Source organism: Colobus angolensis, unplaced genomic scaffold (genome assembly GCF_000951035.1).
Source record: "Colobus angolensis palliatus isolate OR3802 unplaced genomic scaffold, Cang.pa_1.0 Scaffold184, whole genome shotgun sequence".
Taxonomy (NCBI): domain Eukaryota; kingdom Metazoa; phylum Chordata; class Mammalia; order Primates; family Cercopithecidae; genus Colobus; species Colobus angolensis.
This window is the reverse complement of record NW_012114977.1, coordinates 915,925-935,409: the sequence shown is the minus strand read 5'-3', so window position 1 is coordinate 935,409 and position 19,485 is coordinate 915,925. Positions and strand designations below refer to the sequence as shown.

Here is a 19,485-nt window from a genome sequence, read left to right as displayed (position 1 = left end):
GCCAGAGACATCTCTGGGTCTCTGGGTAATTTTTTTTTTTAAACTTTAAGTTCTGGGATACATGTGCCGAACGTGCAGATTTGTTACGTATATATGTGTCTTGGTGGTTTGCTGCACCTATCAACCTGTCGTCTAGGTTTTCAGTCCTGCATGCATTAGGTATTTGTCCTAATGCTCCCCCTCTCCTTGCCCCCGACCCCCTGACAGGCCCCAGTGTGTGATGCTCCCCTTCCTGTGTCCATGTGTTCTCACTGTTGAACTCCCAGAAGCGGGGATTTAAACCCATGCTTCCCAACCCTTTTCATGTTGTGGCACACCCTGAAAGTAATTTGTGTGTGGCTGCTCAGGGTTGGCAGCAGTTGTCCTTGGGTGGCCCAGCAGCCCTAGGTCATGGCTGACTGCCCCAAAGGCTGCAGGATCCATATGTTGGCACCTCTAGAACCCACCTATGCCCACAGGGTTGTGAAGCTCTAGTTTAGCGAGATGGGCAGCCTGGTAGTTGAAAACTTGAACTCTAGAATTGGATAGGCCCGGGTAAGGTAACCTGTCAATGTCACAGAGCTGGCCAGGACTCGTACTCCAGAGCTATGAGCTGCCATCCTTCGATGCCCATCTCCAGCCAATCTTTTCTATAAATCTTTCCTTGACTCTTTGGATCCAACAAAGAAAATGCCCTTCCCCGAATGTCTATTGTGCCTATGACTGAGGACTACCAACTAATATTTGATTTTTTCATTGTCTCATACAAACACACTTTTTTCCCTAACTCAAACCATACGCCCCTGAATGCAGGGATCCCATATTCCCCACACCCTGCTTCTACTCCCCAGCCAACAGCAGGGTTCAACACTGAGCACCAAGAAAGCCAATACTTCAGTTAAGTGGAATGATGAAAGCAGTATTTTAGAGAGCAATGACCATAATTTTATAGGGTTGGAAAAAGGGTTATAGGCCAGAAACTTAGTTAAAAGGCATGGATTTGGGTGGTGACAATAGAAATACAAGGTAATATAGCAAAGAGATTAGTATCACACTGGAAGAATCAAAAGGATTTGCTACAGTAGGAGTCCACCAAGACTTGAAAGTTTTGTGTCTAAGGGCCAGTACTATGGTCTGAATGTCTATGCTCCCACCAAAATTTGTAAGTTGAAACTTAACCCCCAATGTGAGGGCATCAGGAGGGAGAGCCTTTGGGAGGTGAGTAGATGATAAGAGCAAAACCCTCATGAATGGGATTTGTGCCCTTATCAGAGAGACTCTAGAGTGCACTCTTGTCCCTTCTATGAACGAGGAAAAGGGACCTCACCAGACACTGAATCTGCTGACGCCTCGACCTTGCACTTCCCAGCCTCCAGAACTATGAGAAATAAACTCCTATTGTTTACAAGCCTCCCACTTTTTGGTATTTGGTTATAGCAACCCAAGTAGACTAAGACAGCCAGAGAACTAAGGACACTTACATCTGGACATACTGAGTCTGGCCTAAAGACAGGAAGGCAGGAATCAGGTAAGTCTGACATTGCCCATAGGTCTAATAGTGATATACTCAGAGGATGGAACTAAGCCCTCAAAGGGAATGAGTCTGTCTTGTTTAATCTAGACGAGTCTGTCTTGTTTAGTAGTTTATATTGCCTACTACAATGAAGTAGTACACGGTATAGCTAATTCTACGTGAGATACGTATGTCGGTGTAAATATGTGCTGCCTTTTAAGTTCTTAAAAGGAATTAATTAAAACTTAGAGTTAAGTAACTGATGGGTAATTATATAAATAATGGTGGAAAAGCATTTTCAATTTTGAATGCTCTACACATTCTCCAACTGTTCCTTTCTAAAGATCATTAGGACAAATTAATAATCATATTTCAGAGTTCAAGTTACAAAAAATTTAGGGTTTATAATCACAAAGTGATCAACAACATATAGAGAGGTGAGAAGAAATCAGTTTGTTGTGTTATGCTGTGGCCTTCAGTTTATACAGTCCTTGAATACACAATAACATGGTTATCATTTTAATTGAATTCAAACACTTATTGTACTGTGGTAGGTGTCATGAGAGTCCAAAGATAAAAACACAGTCACCATCCTGTAGTAGGAAGGCCTCAAAACCTCCTGGAGGAAACACACTCATTTATAAAGCTGCTCCTGCAATACCCCTATCAGGTGTTATCACCATTTATTTTATTTATTTATTTTTTTTGAGACAGAGTCTCGCTCTGTTGCCCAGGCTGGAGTGCAGTGGTGCAATCTTGGCTCACTGCACCCTCTGCGTCCCAGGTTCAAGTGATTCTCCTGCCTCAGCCTCCCAAGTAGGTGGGATTACAGGTGCCCGCCACTACACCCAGCTCATTTTTGTATTTTAATAGAGATGGCGTTTCACCATGTTGGCCAGGCTGGTCTCGAACTCCGGACCTCAGGTGATCTGCCAGCCTCAGCCTCCCAAAGTCCTGGGATTATAGGTATGAGCCACCGCGCCTGGCATGTTCTTACCATTTAAAGAGAGAATCTGAGATTTGAGTAAGCTAAATATAAATCCTCCATTTCCCACTTAATAATGGCCTTGTTTTTCCAAGTACAATGGAACAGGCAAGAGTGTAATAATAATAAAAAGAAAAATAATAAAAAGAAAAATCCTCCAACAAATGGAACAATGAACAAGAAACTTAAAAAGTACTGATGCCTTATTTCAGGGAAGCTGCAATAAAGAGAAAATTAAGTAAAACAAAATCATTGTGATGTTCACTAGCAGATTAAGTAATAAGTCTAGGCAGAAAGACCAAATTGAAACAAACGTGCACTGAATGAAAAGCCACGCTAGGAAAGGAGAAAGCCCAGGTGGCCCCGTGCACCTGCGGCCGGCATGTGTGCAGTACTCACTCTGTACTCCCCTAGCGCAAAGTGGCACGTCGCCAGCTGGATGAGTGCCCTCTGATGCTCCAGGGTCCCCTGCCCTGTGATCTGTGGCTGAGACATGGATCCCTGGAGAGCTGCTAAGTGATGCAGGCTGGCTATCGCCTTTTTATATTGACCCTAAGAAAGATAGAATAGAAAGGAGGGGAAAAACATCGCCATTAAAAAAATAAATGTAAAAAATGCCCTTACAGAGTTCATGAAACAACGAGCAAGCAATTATACAAAGATGGTGGCTTGGTTCCATCATCTGAGGAAGAAATGGAGACTTGGCAATAGAATCAAATCAACTTAATTAAAGCCAGGTGAGAGTTCTTTATGGCGGTACTTTATAAGGATGAAGATTCTTCTTTCTGGTCTTAGGTCTTAAGACTAAAGAAAATAACCAAGCCCTTTGACCCAGCACATTTTGGATATAACACTTCTTTAGAAATATTTTACTACAAGCACCACCTCTCCTTTATGAAGGATGGAAGCAGCAACCTGCCCATTCCAACAACACCTGATTCATGAATTATCGACTCTCTCGGTTCTAGGTCTAAGATGCCGGAGAACAGTACGGCCAGGCAGACTCCACCAGCAGAGAGAGAAGGAGGGTGAGAAGTAATCCTCTTTTACCGAAAAGTAAAAATCTTACTTTTACAGAGAGGTGTGATTGGATATACCAAAAGTAACACAGAAGGTACAGGCTTGTCATTTTGAAGTGTTTGTTTTGTTTTGTTTTTGATATAAGGTCTCACTGTCACCCAGGCCAGAGTGCAGTGGTGCTATCATGGCTCAATGCAGTCTTGACTTCCTGGGCTCAAGTGATCCTCCCGCGTCAGCCTCCTGAGTAGCTGGAACTACAGGCACATGCCACCACACTTGGCTAAGTTTTTTATTTTGTAGAGACAGGGTCTCACTATGCTGCCAGGGCTGGTCTCGAATTCCTGGGCTCAAGCAGTCCTCCCACCTCGACCTCCCAAAGTTCTGGAATTACAGGCATGAGCCACAGTACCCAGCCCAGAGTTATTTTGAAAGGAAAATGGACCATAACCCCCTCAGCCACTGAAGACAGAACAGATGTCAGCAGGCAGCAGACTAGCCCAAGAGGGAACATGATACATTCTGCAAGGGAAAGCTGGTTTGCTACCACAGCCATCCTGTACAGACACAGGTACCTAAAATATGTGTAATACTCAACCTGATAGATGATCATATCAGTGAGGAAGATTCTTAACCAAAGCCAAGTATCCGTCTTCCAGGCCAAGCAAATCCTTGTAAATTCTGAGAAGTCAAGAACAAATTTACCAAATATATGTAGCGCAGAAGCAGAAAACAAACAAATCCAGTAAGAGAGAACAGAGACAAACTACCAAAAATGCATATCAAGTTTGACTTTGATTTCTAAAACACTGCTCTAGAATTTCAAGTAGAGAAGAAACACACAACACTTATCAGTAATACACAAGCAATATTTTGCAGACACTAACAACTTACTGAGCACATACCAGGTGCCAAGAACTATTTAACCTGCCTTTCATGTATTTCCTCATTTATCTTTTAAACTACTTTGCTTTCCCCAAAACAAGGTCTCATTTTATTTTTATTTTATCTTATTTTTAGAGATGTTCTCCCTATCGCCCAGGCTGGTAGTACAGTGGCCCTAACATGGGTCACTGCAGCCTCGACCTTCCAGGCTCAAGCAGTCCTCCTACCTCAGCCTCCTGAATAGCTGGGACTACAGGCACACGCCACCCTACTTGGCCAATTTTTGTTTTTGTTTTTTTATAGAGAAGGGTTTTTGCCATATTGCCCAGGTTGGTCTCTGACTCGTGAGCTCAATGATCCACCTGCCTCAGCTTCCCAAAGCGCTGGGATTACAGGCATGAGCCATCTGGCCTAGCCCATTTTATTTTGACCTAATTAAAATAACAAACATACAATGACACTAAAAGGTTTTATTCATTTTTTAAAAAATCAATTTCTAACTAAAGGAAAGATCCCCTCTAGAACTGTCACATATGTGTTCACAATCCCAAATGTAACAAAGGGAAACTGAACAGTGCTAAATTTACTTAGAAAAGATGACACAGCACATCTGGCCAAGGGCTCTGTATGACACATGACTGCAGCCAGGGGATGAATGTCCACAGGCTAAAAGTAAAATAAGGGGCCCTGATTCCAAAGTGTAGTAAGAATACCTTAGTTAGCAAACAGTTAGTGATTTCTAAGCAATGTCAAAATACCCAGTATATTCAAAGGAAAATAGGCTTCCTATAGTTTTTGGATTTTGAGTTTTTCAGACAATGGAGTTAATGCAGATAAAAACAGCAATATGGCCGGGCACGGTGGCTCATGCCTGTAATCTCAGCAGTTTGGGAGGCTGAGGCAGGCAGATCACGTGGTCAGGAGTTTAAGAACAGTCTGATCAACACAGTGAAACCCCGTCTCTACTAAAAAGACAAGAAATTAGCCAGGCATGGTGGCACGTGCCTGTAATCCCAGCTACTAGGGAGGCCGAGGCAGAAGAATTGTTTGAACCCAGGAGGTCCAGGTTGAGGTGAGCCAAGATCTCGCCATTGTACTCCGGCCTGGGTGAAAAAGAGTGAGACTCCATCTCAAAACAAGAAAAAAAAAAAAAATGCATGAACTACTGGAATCAACTTAATTTGCCATGAGTGACCTGACATTTCAAGTAGCATGATGATTTTATATAAAACATTAAACAGCACCAATGACATGTGCTTTCTTACCTTTGTCAAGGAATTCTAGGGAATAGAGCAACTCCCAGCTCTCCCTGGCCAATTTAAAGCTTTCTAACACTTCAATGGAGTTAGCAAGTTCGGCTTTATTGACTACAATGTGACGATTTCTTCCTTTCGCCGAACAGTCTTCATCGTCTGAACTCTGCTTAAAGAATGTGGAGAACATGGTTAATTCAGTTATAAATATAGTCATATATGGAAACATATTATTGCTGCCAGTTTTGCCCATGATATGAATTTTATACCAAAGGATACCACATACATACAATTTTTTTGAATTTAACAATTTAGCTTTGAAAATTAATTTTTTTTTGTCTTTATACTCTCACACATTCCATTTTTACTTTTAAAATTAAATGAATTTTTTTCTGATGCTAAATTCTTATGTTTGCTTGTGGTTTCGGTGCAAAGTTTAAAAATATCAATTTTATGAAAGTCAAAATTTAGATTTTTACCTTGAGAGACACAGCTTAAAAAGGACCTGTTTATAGTTTACTCTTTTTTTCTAACACGTGACATGATTTAATTGACTTCCAAATAATGGTTTGGCATGTACTGGGATAAAATTAAACTCGGGGCCAGGCGTGGAGGCTCACGCCTATAATCCCAGCACCGTGGGAGGCCAAGGAGGATGGATCACTTGAGGCCAGGAGTTCGAGACCAGCCTGGCCAACATGGCGAAACCCAGTCTCTGCTAAAAATACAAAGTCAGCCAGGCATGGTGGCACATACCTGTAATCCCAGCTACTTAGGAGGCTGAGGCACAAGAATCGCTTGAGCCCAGGAGGCAGAGGCTGCAGTGAACAGAGATCGCACCACTGCACTCCAGCCTGGGCGACGGAGCAAAACACCGTCTCAACAACAACAAAATGAAAGCCTGCATCTTGTAAGAAATAATGTCAGAGAATAACTGTTAGTTATCTTTGGTTCATTGTACATGACTCCCCTGCACTGGTCACCCCTCTCTCGCTCTCCTCACCCAGTGCAGGGTCCTGGTCAGAAAGTACATTTGTCTGCACTTACCTAATAATGCCCTCTGTATTTTACAATACAGATTTCTACTTTTCTTGCTTTTCATCTCAAGTAATATAAAGCCCTCAGAAAAGAGAGGGCTATAGAGAAAGGCAATTATCGGAAATACCGCTGGATAGAGTCAGATGTTTTGCCAAAAAAAAAAAAAAAAAAAAGTAAAGGTAAAACAGCTCCACTGAATTTTATTTTGCTAAGAATTTTCTGAATCTTTTAGTCTACCTAGGTCAGTTTACTGATGTAATGACCCAAATTAAATGTTTCCTGCAGATCTTTACTCCACTAAGATCATTTAAAAATATGCCCAACTATTGTCACTAAAAGCTTCAGTCCTCAAGCTCATCTCAGGTAAGACGGGCAGGAAGCTGTCAGCCCCTCCCTCCGCTGCCCACCTTTCTCTCCACTTTCTGAGCTTGGTATCTTCCTGCTAGTCCCTGTGCTTGGCAACCTTACCCTACCCCACCGTTCTGCTCTATGTTCTCATCCTCCCTAAGTAATGTTTTTGCATTAGGAAAAAAACACCCCTTTCCAATCAAACCCTATCTACCAGGCCAGGTGTGGTTCACCCCTGTAATCCCATCTATTTTGGAGGCCAAGGTGGGAGGATTGCATAAGCCCAGGAATTCAAGACCAATGTGGGCAACATAGAGAGACCTTGTCTCTACCAAAAAAAAACCCCACAACCCTATCTGCCAGGTACTATTTCATCAGGGGCCTGTTCTTTGCCAAGTAATGGCAACTTAATATACACGAACATGCATGGCGCTAGTGCTGCAGCTTACGGAAAACATTCCTGCCTCAACATAAGATCAGGAAGTTATGAAAGGACCCCAGATGTGGTGGGACTAGTGTGAGTTTCAAATGTTTTTAAATTTAGAGAAACTGATTTTGAAATGTGCAAGTACACTCTGAAGCACTGGGGATGTTCTCTGAAGCAAGAATGCACCAAGTGGGGGACAGATGCCCACAGGAAAGGCCCGTCCCAGCACCAGCCACTTACATCACATGCCTGTCATGTAAGCTGGCTGGAGAACTGATGTGGGCCACCCCTAACTCCAGTTGTGGGTTACCACCAGGGGCCAGTGTGATCAGATATCCTAATTACAAAAAGGAAGTCAGAAATCTGGATTGTTATGAGAAATGCTAGGTTTCTAATTTTTATTTTATTTTATTTTTATATCCCTCTGTTGCTCAGGCTGGAGGGCCATGGTGTGGTCATCACTCACTGGAACCTTGAACTCCTGAGCTCAAGGGGTCTTCTCATCTCAGCCTCTGAAACAGTTGGGATGACAGGGGCATGCCATCAGCCAGCTAGTTTTTTTTTCATTTTTTATAGAAATGGGGTCTCACTATATTGCCCAGGTTGGTCTTAAACTCCTGGGCTGGTGATCCTCCTACCTTGGCCCCCCCAAAGTGCTGGGATTACAGGCATGAGCCACTGCACCCAGCCTGGTTTCTAATTTTTAAATGCTAGGTTATTTAAACAAACAAAACACTGTGAACAAAGCAAGGTATCTCTGAGCTGAGCTCATGGGCCTTTAAGGTCTGGACCTGCATCAGGTTGGGGCAGACTCAGGGATAGAATGAGTATCAGGATGAAATCAGTTAAGACCATGAAAACAAAAATGGATGGAAATCCCACATTGGGTAGAAGGCCGGGTTATGAGAACAGGGCTCGCTAGATGAATGCTTGACAGGCCAAAAAAAAAAAAAAACCCGAAGGAAGAACAGCTGGGCCAGGTTTAAACAGCCATCCCATAGCCTGCACGCCAAACCCAGGAGGGATCAATGGGAATTCCCCCCTTCACCAGATGGTCACCACACACCTGCTCCAGCCCAGGCACTACTCAGATGCCTGGGGTATGGTACAGGACGAGGCAGAGAAAATGCTAGGCCCCACGGCGCTTGTGCTCTAGTGAAGAAGTAAACCAGTCAGTGAATAAACAAGAAAACACAGATAGCAAGGAGGATGCCGCAGAGAATTTAAACAGAGGAATAAAAAGAGAGACCCGGACAGCTACTTCAGATGGGTGTTCAGGAGAAGCCTCAGAGGGAGACTCGTCTGGGCTGGGACCAAGTGACCAGGACCTAGCTGTGCAGAGATCCGAGGGAAAAGCACTGTAACCACGGAGCACAGCCTCGACGGGCTTGGGGCACTGCTTGGTCAGGTTAGAGGACGGACGACTCTTCACGTTCTCGGACTTCTTGCATCTTTGTGCAAACTTTTCCCTCTCAACAAAATCTGCCTCCCAATTCCAACGGACAAAACCTTCATCTTTCAGCACTGATTTCAGTGTTGACCTCCTTCATGAAATCTTTTCTGCATCTGCCCACAGGCTGTTCCTGCTGCCCTGCACACCTCAGAGCTTTCCATTCTGAGGCCAGTACCCCACACTGCACCCTGCTCTAGAGGTCCGATGCCATGTTGGTTTTGTTTTTTAAACGGAATCAATGCCATTCAGTCAAAACATGCGTAAGGAACGTATACCATGGGTTCTCCACCTCATCACTGACCTTTGGGGCAGTACACTGTGAAGTGCTCAGCAGCATCCCTGGCCCCTCCCCACCAAGCTGTGACAACCAAAAATGTCTCCAGACATCGCCAAATGTCCCCTAAAGGGCAAATCACCTCCAGTGGAGAACCACTGACTTAGTAATTATTAATATATCATACAATTTTAAAACCCAAGCTTTATCGATTTAGCTCCAAAGCCACATTTTACAAAGATTCATCTCTAGCAGACTGTCCCATCCAATCTGTTAGTAAGTATATTTGAAAGCCTTACCATGGTTTTTTCTCTTCCTTCAGCTAGTTTCCTCTTTTTATGGATGTGTTTATTACGATCAATTTCTACATCACCATACACGTTCGATACATCTTCGAGAAGAACCAGTGGAACTTGGCTCGGGGCATTAGGACCTAAGGATGGGGAAAAACACCAACACTTAACAAATGCAGCAAGGAGGGCGGGCGTGGTGGCTCATGCCTATAATCCCAGAACTTTGGGAGCCTGAGGTGGGTGGATTGCCTGAGCTCGGGAGTTTGAAACCAGCCTGGGCAACATGGCGAAACCATGTCTCTACTAAAAATACAAAACATTAGCCAGGCATGGTGGCAGCGCCCGTAGTCGCAGCTACGCGGGAGGCTGAGGTAGGAGAATTGCTTGAACCCGGGAGGCGGAAGTTGCAGTGAGCTGAGATCACACCGCTGCACTCCAACGTGGGCAACAGAGCAAGACTTAAAAAATAAATAAATAAATAATTTAAAAATGCAGCTAGGTAAAGAATACTTAAAACAAGGGAGAAGCTTACTCAACTATCATGACAAAAGTCATTAAAAATATGTTCAGTGTGATCTCAATTAGGTAAACAAACAAGTAGATGCACATAGAAGAAAAAGACTGTAAAGATATATACCAAATTGTTAAAGACTTCCTGTCAGTAGTGGAATACAAGTGACAGTTCCTTCTTTGTATTTGTTATGTATCTGCAAATTTTTTATAATGATCATGAGTCATTAAAGTACCATAAAAAGACTACCAAATTATACTTACATTATAGTTACAAATTCCAAACAAAATCTAAATATATGTGATATTATAAGGCAATACATAAAAACAAATGCTGTATTATACTGGAAGGATTGTGGGTGATTTCACTCTTATTTCTATTTTTCAAATTTTCTACAGTATATTTATGCATACACTCTATATATAAAATGGATATTTTACTGAATAAATCTTTGCCTACTGTGATGTCTTCATGAAATGTACTTAAATATGTTGTTACATCTACTGGTTTTTTCTTAGATGGAGTCTTGCTCTGTCGCCCAGGCTGGAGTGCAAGGTGTGACCTCAGCTCACTGCAGCCTCTGCCTACTGGGTTCAGGAGATTCTCCTGCCTCAGCCTCCCAAGTAGCTGGGATTACAGGTGCTCTCAATCATGCCCGGCTAATATTTGTATTTTTAGTAGAGATGGGGTTTCACCATATTGGCCAGGCTGGTCTCAAACTCCTGACCTCAAGTGATCCGCTGGCCTCACCTCCCAAAGTGCTGGGATTACAGGCGTGAGCCACCGTGCCCAGCCTGCTATTATTTTCAAAATAGTAGCATTTGATATCTGTATTTAGTTGTGCAGTACCATTGTGCCCTTTGATATAGAAACTTTTAATGAAACATACTTACATAAAAACTACCAATTAAGCCAAACTAAACAAAACCAAATCACCAACTATAAAAAGGACTGGTACCGCCCCACGGTTATTCGGATCCAACAATAGTGGATGAACACTTTCATCTTCCTTACCATCCCCACAGTATGAACCAGCTTTTTGGACACTCTAAAATTTGCAAACCAACCTTGGAAGAGAGACGGCTGTATGCTGTTGACATACTGGAACGCATTCTTAAAGAAGACCAGCATGGTGGAATACACCACTTGGTTTTTATATTTCGCATGTGCTTCACTATCAAAGTTGTTCATGTATCTGCAGAGATCCTTCATTCTATGCAAAATATCTCCATAGCTTCTAAAAAAGAAGGAATGATGAAACTTACTCGATTACTCTGGGCTGGTCAGCAAAAAGTCTAAAGGAAAGCTCTGGTGGTAACATTACATGTACCAAATGTTGCTCTAGGCATGTAAAACTATTCTTTATTGTTCAATATAAATGGTAACTTTTCCCTTCTGAATCAGGGTGGTGATCAAGATTTCATGACACAAACATGCTAAGTAGCTTTTCTCTGAAGTAGCAAGGAGAGGTTCAAACATAACATCGTCTTAATAGTTCATATTTCAGTAAGAATTTTTTTTTTTTTTTTCTTTTTTGGAGACAGTGTCTCACTCTGTCGCCCAGGCTGGAGTGCAGTGGTGTGATTTTGGCCTATCGTAGCCTTCGCCTCCCGGCGAAGTGATTCTCTCACCTCAGCCTCCCAAGTAGCTGGGACTACAGGCACGCACCACCATGCCTGGCTAATTTTTGTATTTTTAGTAGACATGGGGTTTCATCATGTTGGCCAGGCTGGTCTCAAACTCCTGACCTCAAGTGATCTGCCCACCTCAGCCTCCCAAAGCACTGGGGTTACAGGTGTGAGCCACTGTGCCCAGCCAGAAATCTTTTGATAAAATGAAAAACCATCCTCTTTTGCCTAAGTATTGAGTGTCACAAAATTTGCCCAAAAACTATACCTATGCATTACACAGTTTTAAAAAGCATGTTTTTGTTTTTATAAGGATCCAAAAGAATCAATAGGCAATTCTGGAAATAAGCTATTTATTACCGTCTTCCTTTATCCATCTGCCATTCACATCTCATTCCAACAACATTTAAAATCTTAAACAACCTCTCCCAAGGGTCCACGATCTGGGATGATTTTTCGGTCAGCCCTTCTATTACATACTTCTGAGAGCTACGTTTGCTAGGTGACATTAAATCAGATGTATCCTGGGCACCTGAGATGGAAGAAAAAAGGAACTTATAATTAACATTATGACTTATTGTTGACGTGGTACCTGATAAAGAAAGTCTGACTCCCCATGAAAACGCACAGAGCACAGAATTCCAACACATACATGTTTTGCTCAAGGACTGACAACAGGCCACTGGTATAAGCAAGAAGTAATTTCCACTACTTCGTCATGGTACATGTGTAATGCTCCATGCAATAACGTTACAGCTCAGCCAGAAGACTGTTTTGATCAAGGGGTAGCATTGCTTCCAGAAAAGCCTCATCTTTTAACTCTAGTATTTTTTTCTAGATACCATCTTTTGAAACACTCCCAAACTGGTAAGTATCCAGAGGAGAATAATCAGAATATTGAGGGGTTTCTGAATTGGCAATTTTACTAAAGCCTATTTAAATAAAAGTACAGGATATTCTTCCTTACCTTGATGCTGATTTTCTGTTTGAGTAGACCTAGTGACATAATTGATATAAAATTCAGCTGCTTTGTTCAAGTACTTATATAATAAATTGGCAGGCAGTCGAACATCATGGTTGTTAATTATTAGAGGAAGGACATCACAAACTGTTGGAGGAGAAAAAGAAGAAATAAATTAATTAGGTTATCTACCCTAGAGTTCCAACAGATACAAAAGCTTTTAGAGTTCATGTGATGTAGTATCTAAAATATACAGGGGGAAAGTCCCTTATGACTCATGTATTCAAAACGTGCTGTGCAGAGAGACACCAGTAGCTGGAGTCAGGGAGGAAACACACAAGCAGTTCTACGCTGTGGGTGAGGGTGCAGTTCTTCCACTGAATTCAGATGTTTCTTTACTATTATGCTTCATACTTACATACATAGTTATCATATTCTTTCAGAGGTATCAGATCTTACATAACAGAAGTTTAGAAGTTGTTTAAAATGCTTTTTTTTTTTGAGACAGAGTCTCGCTCCATCACCAGGCTGGAGTGCAGTGGCATGATCTCGGCTCACTGCAACATCCGCCTCCCGGGTTCAAGCAATTCTCATGCCTCAGCCTACCTAGTAGCTGGGACTACAGGCATGCAACACCACGCCCAGCTAATTTTTGTAGTTTTAGTAGAGACAGGGTTTCACCATGTTGGCCAGGATAGTCTCGATCTCTCGACTTCGTGATCCACTCACCTCAGCCTCCCTAAGTGCTAGGATTACAGGCATGAGCCACCACGCCTAGCTAAAATGCTTTCTAAATAAAAAAAAAATAAGAACTTAAATGCCATAACACACAGAGCTCCTTTGCCTTCCATCTATGAGCTTATCCCTGAACCAACACTTACCCCAGCACATTAACTTACCATAGAAGTAATAGAGAATACAATTTTCCTTACCAAATAATTTTCTAAAGCAGTTCACAGGAGATTCTTGTTCTTCAATAGTTTCAGCCTCTAACAGTGCCTCCCCAAGGCCAACCTATTTCAAAACAAAATTAATCATTAAATGTGTTACAGCGTAGCATAAGCTGTCAGAACTATATGAAGTAACGGGTTTTTTTTTTTTTAACTTATCATAGTTGGTGTAATCAAACTTACCTGAGAAACAAATAATCACATTTTAAAAACTAGAAAGTAAAAGAATGCACCAGCCACACACCCTAGAAGGCCAAATTCACCTGAACATCTGACCACTCTGTCTTGGTTATTCTCTTCAGAATTAGCAAAATTCTAATTAACGATGAACAGGAATTAACAAAATGTCTATAGAAATGTAAAGGAAGCATTGGAACTGGAGGCAGAGATTTTCTAAGAAATAAAGAAACTTAAATTTATTCTCTACATGAAGATGTATCAATATAGACAAAACGTATCATGTTCAAGATCAGTTCTCAGGAGTAGCCAGTCATACAGTCTGGCGTAGACTGGGCAGAAAGGTCAGAGTTTTAAGGCTACCTTTCCATTGCTGATGCCCTAGCATAGTAGACAGTCTCTTACCCAAATCCACCAAGACACTGGTGTCAGCTTCCTTGTGACCACACAGGGATGCCTCATAGGAGTGGAAAAGTGCGAAAGATAACATCACACAGAAGGTTAAAGGTCACAGTTATGAGCAGAAAGTGTGCTGGGCTGCACAGTGTCTCCCAAATTCATATCCCCCCAGAACCTCAGAATGTGACCTCATATATATCTTAACTTTTTTTTTAAAAAGTGCCCTTTGCCAGGCACGGTGGCTCAAGCCTGCAATCCCAGCACTTTGGGAGGCCGAGACGGGTGGATCACGAGGTCAGGAGATCGAGACCATCCTGACTCACACGGTGAAACCCCATCTCTACTAAAAAAATACAAAAAAAAAACTAGCCGGGCGAGGTGGCGGGCGCCTATAGTCCCAGCTACTCGGGAGGCTGAGGCAGGAGAATGGCCTAAACCCGGGAGGCAGAGCTTGCAGTGAGCTGAGATCTGGCCACTGCACTCCAGCCTGGGCGACAGAGCGAGACTCCGTCTCAAAAAAAAAAAAAAAAACAGGTGCCCTTGTAGATATAATTAATTAAGATGAGGTCATAGTGGATTAGAAAGGCCCTCAATCCAATGACTAGCATCCTTATAACATGGCCATGTACACACACCTGTAATCCCAGCTACTCAGGAGGCTGAGGCGTGAGAATTGCTTGAACCCAGGAGGGAGAGGCTGCAGTGAGCCAAGATCATGCCACTGCACTGCTGCCTGGGCAACAGAGCAAGACTGTGCCTCAAAAACAAACAAACAAAAAACAAAAAAAGGCCATGTAAAGACACAGGCACAAAAGAAAGATCATGTGATGATGGAGGAGAAATTGGAGGAGTGACGCAGCTGCCAGCCAGGGAATGCCAAAGAGTACTGACAACCATGAGAAGCCAGGGAGAGGTAAAGAAAGATTCTTCCCCAGAGCCTTCAGAGGGAACATGGCTCTGCCAACACCTGGCTTTTAGACTTCTAGCTTCCAGAATTGTGAGAGTCATTCTGTTGTTTTAAGCTACCCAGTTTGTGGTACTTTGTTATGGCAACCCTAGAAGACTAAGCAGGTATGGAAATGATTAACCAGGGCCAGATGCCAGAAAACTGGCATGGGAAAGAATAAGCCACAGAGTATGAACGAATCGAATGAATGGTTTGACTCCTGACACCTCACTGGCTATGGGAAGTTACTAAAACGTGAAATGCTCAGTTACGTCATCTGTAAAGTGGGATACTATTTACTTAAGGGGGTTTAGGAAGATAGGAGATACCTAGCACTTACCCATGCCTGCCAATAGCACTCAATAATTAGTACAGCTGAAGGGAAGGGGCAGGAATAGAACGAAAACAGTCTCCATAGGGCAGAAGCACAGGAAAAACGCATCTGTTAAAAGACTATAAACTGTACCCTAAATTCAAAAGCACATTGTAGAATACAATGGAAAAAGATTACTTTTTAACATACGGATTGCAAATAAATAGTACTGTCAGAGCTTGGTAGTTTTTCTGATAAAACAGCTTCTCCTGGAAACTTCTAAAATTTGGTAAAAAGAATGTCTGTTTAGGCCGGGCGCGGTGGCTCAAGCCTGTAATCCCAGCACTTTGGGAGGCTGAGACGGGCGGAACACGAGGTCAGGAGATCGAGACCATCCTGGCTAACACGGTGAAACCCCGTCTCTACTAAAATAAATACAAAAAACTAGCCGGGGGGGGTTGGGGGCGCCTGTAGTCCCAGCTACTCGGGAGGCTGAGGCAGGAGAATGGCGGGAACCTGGGAGGCAGAGCTTGCAGTGAGCTGAGATCCGGCCACTGCACTCCAGCCCGGGCAACAGAGCGAGACTCCGTCTCAAAAAAAAAAAAAAAAAAAAAATGTCCGTTTAGCTTTACTAACAAAGAACCTTTTATTTCAGTTCAATCTTAACCAGTACTCTTCAGAAACTTCTGCTTTGTAGCTCCTCACCATACCGATGAATCTGTTGATGACCCATTGTATTTTATATTAAGAGAAGGGAAAGAATAAAATCTCACCCCATGTTGCACCACCGTTTCAGGGAAGCGCCTCAAAAGTAGAAGCAACATTTCTGATCGTTCTAAAGTGTTGAAGCATTGTTCCGTGACCTTTAGTAACATTTCACACTGGACCCGACCAGGCAGAGTTTCAAATAAACCTGTACGAAACATATTTCACTTTTAAAAGTTTCTTGTGGACAGAAAAGACTGAAGCAAAAAGTGCTGAGTAAGGCATTTTCATGTACAGAACAGTAAACACCACATGTGACATCAATGTGGTTAAGTTTCACCTACAACCTGGCAGCCTTTTGGGGCCAATAGTATCTGGCATAGGATGTTTGCTGAATCATGGTAAAATATTTGGCAGACTGATCAAATTCAAAAAACAATGACGTATGTGAATGGTCACAAGAATGCCTGTTGCAGGCTGAGATAGAGAGCATGTGCTTTTTGAAGCTGAAATGACCTAAACATCTACTTGCTATTTTATGTAGAATTTGAAATCTTTGATTGACTACAGCAACATGGAGAAGTTTAAAGAGAAAGCTTCTAAATTACTAAAAGCTTCTCTCCTATTTTGTGGAGAGCTGGTTAATCTATCGCTGCTATCTGGTTACTGTAAAACCTGTTAAAAATATATATAATTAATTTCTTGTCTCACTGACAAATCCATATCCTTTAAAGAAGCTTAAAGGGTTCTAAGCAAATCAAGGAACTGAGTGACATTATTATAGACTTTGGTTGCCAAGAATAAAACATACATAGGGTTATCAATACCCTAGGTGTGACTTTTTTGTGTGTGAAATTACTATCTATGATTTTGTATTCCAGAAATGGTAACTTATACACCATTATTCTTACTTCTTAAGAATTGGGTTTGTTTGTCCTGTGAATCATTCCTTAATGCTGACGTAATAATGCTGATTTCTCTCCACACCACCGGCTGATCTGGGAAATTCACAAACCTATTTTTAAAATAAATACATTAAATTAAAATGTCAAAGTCTATACAGTATCCAAAAGAAAAAACATTAGCGTTTGGTGAAAAAGTTTCCTTTATTCCAAGTGAATGCTTAGACGTGCCAAAACAAACCAAAATAAAAATGTAAAAACAAGAATTATTTGATTTATAAAAATGAGAGTACTCACATAAGTCTTTAGTGGGCTTTATAGGTGAAAAGACAACCATAATATAGAAAGAAATCCTAAAAGTCAACAAGAAAAACTATTCGAAAGAAAAAATAGGCAAAGGCAAATCACAGAATACACATAGCCAAAGAGAACAGTTGAAACAATACTGAATCTTAGTACGAGTAGTACAGAATTTTTAAAAAAATAGCAAGATACCATTTTCTCCTATCACAGTGGTAGGAACTAAAAGGAGACTAATAATATCCAATGTTGGGAAGGGTATGGGAAAACACATTCTTTATACACCGTTCGTGGTAATGTAGATTGGGATCAACCGTTTTGGAGAGTAATTTCATAGTGTATCAAACTTTCAAATGCGCATAACCTTTAACTATGAAAATGTCTTAGAATCTGTTCCACAGAAAAACACCAAAATATGACTACAAAATTGTTGACACACTGAACACAATTTCAAATAATTTAAAACTATCTATTTAAATGTCTACCAAGAAAAGAGTGGCTACGAAATACTACACAGGCATGAAAAGGAATGTAGTGGATCTCCACGTACTGATATGGGAAGGGATCCATTACAGTGAGTAAAGGAAACATGCTGCAGGGCAAGGGTAGTATGGTCTCACTTTTGTCACCTCTTCCCCCCAAAAACCTATTTATGTATTATGTATATATATATAGATATACTGCCTACAAAACTTAATTCTGGTTGAGTTTAGGAGGCACTTTCACTTTTTATTCTCTATAAGAAGTAGTGTTTGAATTTTTGCAATGAGCACATATTCTTTCTAGAATAAATTATGGAATAGAAGTTTTAACAAGGATAAAACATAGGAATAACAATTAAACTCTTCTGCAAAAGCCACATCAGCAATTTATGGCAGACCTGGACTCCTTACTAGGTTTGCTTTAGGTATCGAAGATGTAGATGAACTGGAAGATCTTCCCTCAACTCCCACTTCTGCAGACAGAAACAAAACCTCATGGAGAGATGCAGTGCAGTATAAGTGATGGCAAGCGTCCCACTCACATGTCGTACAGCAGCCTCCCGGCGGTGGCGGTCCGCTCTGCATTCCGCTCGATGGTGTACATCTCATACTGCAACATACATCAGGTACCCTGGTCATTCACCCCTGCCTGGATGGCTCCCAGCTCATCCAGCATCTCTCCTTGGCCCTCCCGCGGGAAGGGAGGACCTGAGAGTGAAGCTCCGCCTGGTGACACACCACCACATATATGGCAGGCTTGCCATTCGGCTTAGAGTGTGACCCTGGGGTTCACTTGCAATCTCAGGCTCCCAGGATTAAGTGGAATAATGTTTCCAAAGTCGCTGGCACTGAACAAACGGCTGCCATTATGATGAATGAATGAGCGAATGGCCTTTTGCTAGTGGCGATCATGTGCTGTCTAGGCCAGATGGCACGCAGGGCCCCAGGGACCCAAGCACACCCGACCTCAAGCGGGGTCGGCCGTCTCTCAAGTGGTGGGGAGAGGGCTCCTGGAAGGTGTAGGAGTGAGGCGGGTGAAAGGTGTAGGAGCAAGGCGTAGGATGGGAGGGGAGAGAAGAGGGAGTGGGAGGGGAGAAAAGAGGGGGCCGGGCAGGAGGCGGCTGCCTCCAGGCAGGCGCAGCTCTGAGCCTGGGCAACCCGAGCGACCGGAACGCGCACCTCCCCGCAGGGCGGCCGCATGAACGGCCGGGACCTCACCTGGATGTTAAAGTCTGCGGGGTAGAGGCTGCGGGCCGTGATCAGCCACGCCTTGGCTGCCCACAGGTCCTGCGGCACCAACTCCCGGGCTCGCTGCACCAAGAACTCGCAGTCCCCCTGGGCCGACATGACGCGGGCGCTCTCCAGCCGCCGGCCCGAAGCGGCCGGAACGTCCGGCTCTGGACACTCAGCAGCCACGGCAGCCACTGCCGCCACCGCGGGAGAGGCTACTGCGCATGTCTGGAGGCGCTCGGAGTCCCGCAGAGTGGATCGGGAAAGCTTTTCCGGGTTTTACGAGCCGTCGCCTCGCCTTGGCTCCTCGTTACCGCCCGGTCCCCTCCTCTTCTGAGAAGTCAGAGCATTTGAACCGCTTTCAGGTCACCTCCAAAATGCGGAGAAGTGGATTTTCCTTCCTGCGGGCTGCAGCGTGACCCTGGTGAAGTCAGGGAGCATGCGCGGGAGCGGGCAGGCGCTAGGCCACTTCGCCATTTCCATCCTGTCTGGGTATTGCTCAGTTTGGCGGGGGCG

At 43.1% G+C, this 19,485-nt stretch overlaps 1 protein-coding gene across 2 annotated transcripts in view; it reads right to left on the bottom strand.

Moving 5' to 3' along the window:
• INTS10 (integrator complex subunit 10) overlaps positions 1–19,475 on the bottom strand; it is a 35,465-nt gene extending 15,990 nt beyond the window's left edge. Inside the window, exons 1-12 of one of the 2 annotated variants that reach the window (XM_011939787.1) lie at positions 18,958–19,475; positions 18,282–18,349; positions 16,967–17,070; positions 16,124–16,263; positions 13,498–13,579; positions 12,572–12,712; positions 11,965–12,136; positions 11,044–11,213; positions 9,472–9,605; positions 5,645–5,801; positions 4,093–4,175; positions 2,877–3,029 (exon numbers count right to left, since the gene is read on the bottom strand). In XM_011939787.1, coding sequence (XP_011795177.1) covers positions 2,877–3,029; positions 4,093–4,175; positions 5,645–5,801; positions 9,472–9,605; positions 11,044–11,213; positions 11,965–12,136; positions 12,572–12,712; positions 13,498–13,579; positions 16,124–16,263; positions 16,967–17,070; positions 18,282–18,349; positions 18,958–19,086 — 1,533 coding nt within the window. In that variant the 5' untranslated portion in view covers positions 19,087–19,475. The remainder of the gene's footprint in view (positions 1–2,876; positions 3,030–4,092; positions 4,176–5,644; positions 5,802–9,471; positions 9,606–11,043; positions 11,214–11,964; positions 12,137–12,571; positions 12,713–13,497; positions 13,580–16,123; positions 16,264–16,966; positions 17,071–18,281; positions 18,350–18,957) is intronic. The other variant, XM_011939788.1, reaches the window with a different exon arrangement.
• Positions 19,476–19,485: the final 10 nt, after the last annotated feature.